Source organism: Rhineura floridana, chromosome 2, assembly GCF_030035675.1.
Source record: "Rhineura floridana isolate rRhiFlo1 chromosome 2, rRhiFlo1.hap2, whole genome shotgun sequence".
NCBI lineage: Eukaryota > Metazoa > Chordata > Lepidosauria > Squamata > Rhineuridae > Rhineura > Rhineura floridana.
The window spans coordinates 166941699-166947698 of record NC_084481.1 but is presented as its reverse complement, the minus strand read 5'-3'; the positions used below and the strand labels follow the sequence as shown (position 1 = coordinate 166947698).

At 42.0% G+C, this 6000-nt stretch overlaps 1 protein-coding gene across 4 annotated transcripts in view; it reads right to left on the bottom strand.

Annotated features, from left to right (window-relative positions):
• Positions 1 to 723: 723 nt before the first annotated feature.
• Positions 724 to 6000, bottom strand: part of LOC133377361 (cytosolic phospholipase A2 epsilon-like) — a 70421-nt gene continuing 65144 nt past the window's right edge. For all 4 annotated transcript variants that reach the window (XM_061611317.1, XM_061611320.1, XM_061611318.1 and 1 more), the window contains one exon: positions 724 to 2940. In XM_061611317.1, coding sequence (XP_061467301.1) covers positions 2711 to 2940 — 230 coding nt within the window. In that variant the 3' untranslated portion in view covers positions 724 to 2710. The remainder of the gene's footprint in view (positions 2941 to 6000) is intronic.

Sequence of the window (6000 nt, the reverse complement as noted above, 5' to 3'; positions counted from 1 at the left end):
AGGGGAAAGTGTTCTTGCACTCGGGTCCTGCTTGTGGGCTTCCCCATGGCACCTGGTTGGCCACTGAGAGAACAGGATGCTGGACTAGATGGGCCACTGGCCTGATCCAGCAGGCTCTTCTTATGTTCTTATCTCCACAACACTAGTCCCTTCTTCCTACAATGGCCTTCTGGTGACTGGACTGGACTGAGGGTACTTAAACCCTTTTCACCACAAACAAGTAGGCTAGATTAAATGTCCCCTGCCCAGGCTCCATCTTTTAGCTAAGATTTCTATCTTAATTTCCAATCAGAGAAATGTTTTTGTTTGAATTGTATGCTCCAAGCAACTGTGGTTGATGCTTAATGTATCATGCTTAATGACAACGCTAGGGCCCACCTCTGAAATCTCAGGGTTTGGGATGCTTCTGACCTGGCAACCCTAATTGTGGGTATGTTTATATTGGATGAGGTGATGCAAGTGCTTTATTTGTGGTGTTAGCTTTGTGATGGCTCATTCACCAATGCAACCCGTTGCTTAATTAGTTAGTTTGAATTTATTTCTGTGCCACCTGCTGGCCAAAAAGACCCAACAAAGCATCTCACGACAGTTAAGACAATATTCCAGCAATACAATACATCTGTTTATTTATTTATTAAATTTATATCCCACCCTTCCTCCCAGTAGGAGCCCAGGGTGGCAAACAAAAACACTAAAACACTCTAAAACATCATAAATACAGACTTTAAAATATATTAAAACAAAACACCTTTAAAAATATGTTAAAACAAAAAAAACTTTTTAAAAAAAGCTTTAAAATATATTTAAAAGGAATTCCAACACAGACGCAGATTGGGATAAGGTCTCTACTTAAAAGGCTTGTTGAAAGAGGAAGGTCTTCAGTTGGTGCCGAAAAGATAATAGAGATGGCACCTGTCTAATATTTGAGGGGAGGCAATTCCAAAGGGTAGGTGCCACTACACTAAAGGTCTGCTTCCTATGTTGTGCGCAATGAACCTCCTGATAAAATGGTATCTGCAGGAGGCCCTCAGCTGCAGAACGTAGTGATCGACTGGCTATAAAAGGGGTAAGACGATCTTTCAGTTATCCTGATCCCAAGTTGTATAGGGCTTTGTACACCAAAACCAGAACCATGAACTTAGCCCTGTAGGTACAAAAATGTCTTACAAAATGTAAGACAAAATCCTGACTATATCTTAGAAAAACAACTAAGAGCCAAATACTTGATTCCTCCTGCCTAAAGGCAAAGGCCACATCCTCTCCCACAAAAAAAAGTCAAAGATATCCAGAGAGAAACCCTCCAGTGGCAGCTCCTCCTTATAAGGGATCCAGGAAGGGGGATGGCGCATAGTAGGTGAAAAAGTTTTCCCCTTGATGGTCCAAACACTGTCTCTCTCCCGCAACAGTCATTAAATGAGATATAAGAGTGAAAAGGCATGTGATAATACTCTCCAAAGAGGCCATTTGCAAGGAGAGTTAGACACACACCCCCAGCAGAGTGAGAACAGTCAAGACATACCAGACCCCTGCTTCCCCCAGTACAGTAGCAGCACTGCATGGGAAGTCCAGGAGGAGTACCTGGTGGAAGAGGCATGGAAACACGTCCTTACTCATACTATAAGCAGTTGCTGTGCCGTGAGCTGACCTCACTAATGCAGCTGAATGAGAAATCAGTACAGCAACAAGCACAACCTCTGGGTGGATTTGCAGGTGGCATCCCGCGCATACCCCTCCCTCAAAACTCATGGGGGCCAAGATACTTCCAAAATTATTGGCCTATTGACCTCAAATAAGTCTTTTTTTGTTTTTTACTATCACAGCCAATAGGAGAAAGCTCATCCAAAATATGTATGAGAGCAAATGAAAATGGACAGTGCTTAATTAACAGAATAAAGGACATTTATTAGAAAACTGAATGTTGTCTAAATGGCCCCTGGCCCTGGACTGGCAAGCCAGCACCTATTCCACTGGCCATTCTTTGTTCAATGTTATCATACAAGTTTGTACGAGTGATTCAAATGGTAACATTGTAAACATAAGAAAACTCGTTTTTTTAAAAAAAAGTCTTTATAGTCTGAAGCTCCACATAGGGGAGGCTGATTCACACATTAACATTCCATTGCTTCATGACAGTTTATAGTACTGAAAATCAAGTTTGTATCTCTAGAAGAAACAGAGAACAAATTCACACTGTGAATGTGTCAGCTGATAACATCTCAGTCTCAATGAGCCACTGCTGAACACATACATTTCTCCATTGAAAAGTATTATATCTGGATTGATGTGACATGACAGGAAAGTTCTGTTCTGATGTATTTGATCTGTAGTGGCTGCTTCATATTGCCATTATTGATTGATGAGCATGCACTTATGAGCTAAGCCTAAGAGGCCTATTATAGTTGTGTTTTGTCAAAGCAGCTTCAGTTACTGAGTCGATGTAATTCAGGCCCATATTTTAGGCCTCTATAGTACTGAACTTGAGCCTAGGAAGACCATGTTCCAATCCCACTTTGATGAGCAAGTCTTCAGTGAGTCACTTCGTCACTATCTCCCAATCCATTTGCTTCCCACTGCATTGTATACAAATAAATGAAAATTACACATAACCTTTGTACACTTTGGGCATATTAATCACAAATAACTTCCCATGTCTGCAATACTGGCCAATCGATCCTGGTAAATTCTGGAGTAATAAAATATGAGAGAGGTTTTAAGAGAGAAATAAAGACAGTTTCTTCTGCTGCTTCTTTCGTTCAATTGCTTGACGCAGAGCCTGAAGAATCAAATGTTCATTATTGAGGATGTTGTAGTTGGTCAAATTCACCAGTTTATTGAAATTATCCTCTGAATATTGTAGCATGCCAGTAGCATATGGTGAAAATATACTGCTGCTGATATCAGTTTGGCCATCCTCCATCTCGCTAGGACTGCGTTCTACACCTGTGGAAACAAGAGAAGGACAGATTTTTGCAGATTTTATTATAGCAGTGGCCTAAACTAGGAATGGAACACATTTTAAACAGATTTATACATGGAATTTGGCCGTTCCAACCCAACTGCCCGTGCCTGCATTGAACCACCTCTTGCACTGAGTGCCTGCTTATGTCTGAACCACTTGTGTTTTGTTGATTTTTTATTTTAAAAAGTGCAGCTAATTAATGCAACATTAAATGTGAAAAATACATATATTATACATATAATACATATAAAAGGGTCAAGCCCCATGTAGTACTATATTTCAGTGGCATAATTTTTACAATTTGGCCTTTTACAATTTACACAAGTATTTTTATACAGTTATATTTGCTGGTTACTTTAGGAAACTCGAGAGTGTGTATATGCATATAATATGTGTTATAATATTATATGTAAAATAATGCATATAATATGCAAGAATTGTTTGTAATTTTAACAAACTATTTTAAAAAAGCCTCACTTCTCATTGAGAAGAAAGAGAAGGATGGGAAGTAGGGGGAAAAAGCCGTGTGGATGAGCTCAACATCAGGTTTTTCCCCCCCAGAAAATACCATTCCTAGCTAAACTAGGGAACCTGCAGTGCTCCAGATGTTGTTGCACTTCAGTTCTTACCATCCCTGACAATTGGGCACGCCGGCTTGTGGCTGATGGGAGTTGGATTCTAACAATATTTGGAGTGCCACAAGTTCCTAAGCCTTGATCTATAACTTCTAATGTCATTAAGATATGCTGAAATTAAGTTCAGAGAGACGTGTGCATCTAGTGAGTTATTTTTAATTTAAATATAATTCAACCATGCCTAGCCATAGCAGCTGGGTTGCACATTCTTTTGAAGGAAAGGGGGATTCATCATTGCCTTTGGGGTATCTGCATATGTTAAATTGCTCAGCCACTTAGAGGGAACACTTCTGGTGAGAAATACAGGATGATGATGATAGGAAAGCAGCATGAAGTTCTCCATCTGTCAACTGAGTAGAAATCAGGAGAAATCTTCTCATGTATAATCTCTCCATAATGAGAATACACATCTTTGAAAATAAGCCATTTTTCCTAGGCTTGTTATATCTAGAAGTGCTGTATACACAAAGGGTTGGATCCAGATATCTCCTTCTGCAAACAGAAGGGTACCTTACATTTGTGACCAGTGCTCTGCTTCATCGGAGGCTTCCTCTCCGCTACCTGGACCCTTCTGTGCAGTGAAAGCAAGCAGGAAAGCTTCCTAACTGTTAGAGCCATATGACAATGGAACCAGTTACCTAGAGATATAGTGGGCTCTCCGACACTGGAGGCATTCAAGAGGCAGCTGGACAGCCATCTGTCGGGGATGCTTTGATTTGGATTCCTGCATTGAGCAGGGGGGTTGGACTTGATGGCCTTATAGGCCCCTTCCAACTCTACTATTCTATGATTCTATGAATTTTAGATGACCCCAACATTCCCCCTGTAGCCTTCCATGCCACTTCCCACACTGTTCCAGGGGGCCCCCCAATCCTTTGGAGTAACTTCCAGGGAGCATAGGGGGCTGCAGGGGAGGGGATCACCAAAAATCTTCTCGCCTTCCACCTGTGGGAGCATCCAGTTAGCAAAATTCCACTACCAACCCTGTATCTTCAAGTATAACACTTCTTGCTACAAAAATTTACAAGAACTGGCACACTAGGATAAGTTTATCAATGGTAGATCTAGCAATAATGGGTTATTCTCAAATATGTATACTCTCATTTTAGAGGGAACTTCAAGGGACAACACTTGTTTCAGAAAAGATGAGAAACAGACCTTCATGGGAAAGTTGTAGAGAAACAATAGTATTTTTTTTTAATTGAATTACACAGCATACACCAAGCATGGGGAACCTTTGGCCCTCCAAATGGTCTTTGACTACAGCTCCCACCATCCCTGATTCTTTGGCAGGCTGGCTGGGGCTGAAAGACAATCACCCAATGCTATTCTCTGAAAACGACCCTGGAGATAGGATTAGAACCACTGTAAAACATTGCTGCCAATACTCATCTCACCAATTCAGCTCTGAAAGATACCATACTCGATATCAAAAGCCACTAAGAGATCAAGTAAGAATAACATCCCGATAAATGTCATCCATCAGAGCAACCATGGCCAATTCAGTCCCATAACCAGGCCTTAACCTAGACTGAAATGGGTCAAGATAATCTGTTTCATCCATGAGTACTTGCAATTTCCACCACAACCCCCTTCATCATCTTCCCAAAAAGGAGTATTTGCCACCGGGTGGAAGTTGTCACAAAACAATGGGTCCAGGGGGGGCTTTTTCAGGAGCGGTCGGATCACTGCCTCTTTCAGGGCTGCTGGGACCAATCCCTCTTGCAAAGGTACATCAACCACATTCTGGACCCACTCGGTCATACTCCCTCAGCAAGCTTTAATAAGCCAAGAATGGCAAGGGTTGAAAGGACATGTTACCGGCCACATCATTGTAAGCACCTTGTCCATGTCATCAGGCTGCATCAACTGAAACTGATCCCAAGATGTTGCAGCAGATGTTGCACTGGACACCTCACTGTGGACTACAGTAGATGTAGATGGGGCATCAAGATTGCTATGGAGGTGGGCAATTTTATCTTCAAAGTGCCTTGAAAACAATTCTGAAGGGTCTAAAACTCCATTTCCTGGAGCTAATGTTAACAGACCCCTGACAACACAAAAAAGCTCCACTGGACAGCTACTTGAGGAAGCAATGGAGGCAGAGAAGTGGGCTTTCTTCACCACCCTCACCACCACACAGCAGGCCTGGTTATAATGGCTTACTTGTGCATTAACAGCCGCACAGCACTTCTTTCGCCACTTGAACTCTAGCAGTCATCCAGCCTGTTTCATTGCCCTTAGTTCACTGGTATACCAAGGCGCAAAGCGGGCTCCATAATCAGTATTCAGGGTACTCAGGGGCAACTGAAGGGTACTCAGGGGCAACTGGATTAACAGCCTGACATGTCTCTTTCCACAGCATAACAAGGGCTTCAACCAGGTCACCTGCTCTACCTACTGGAA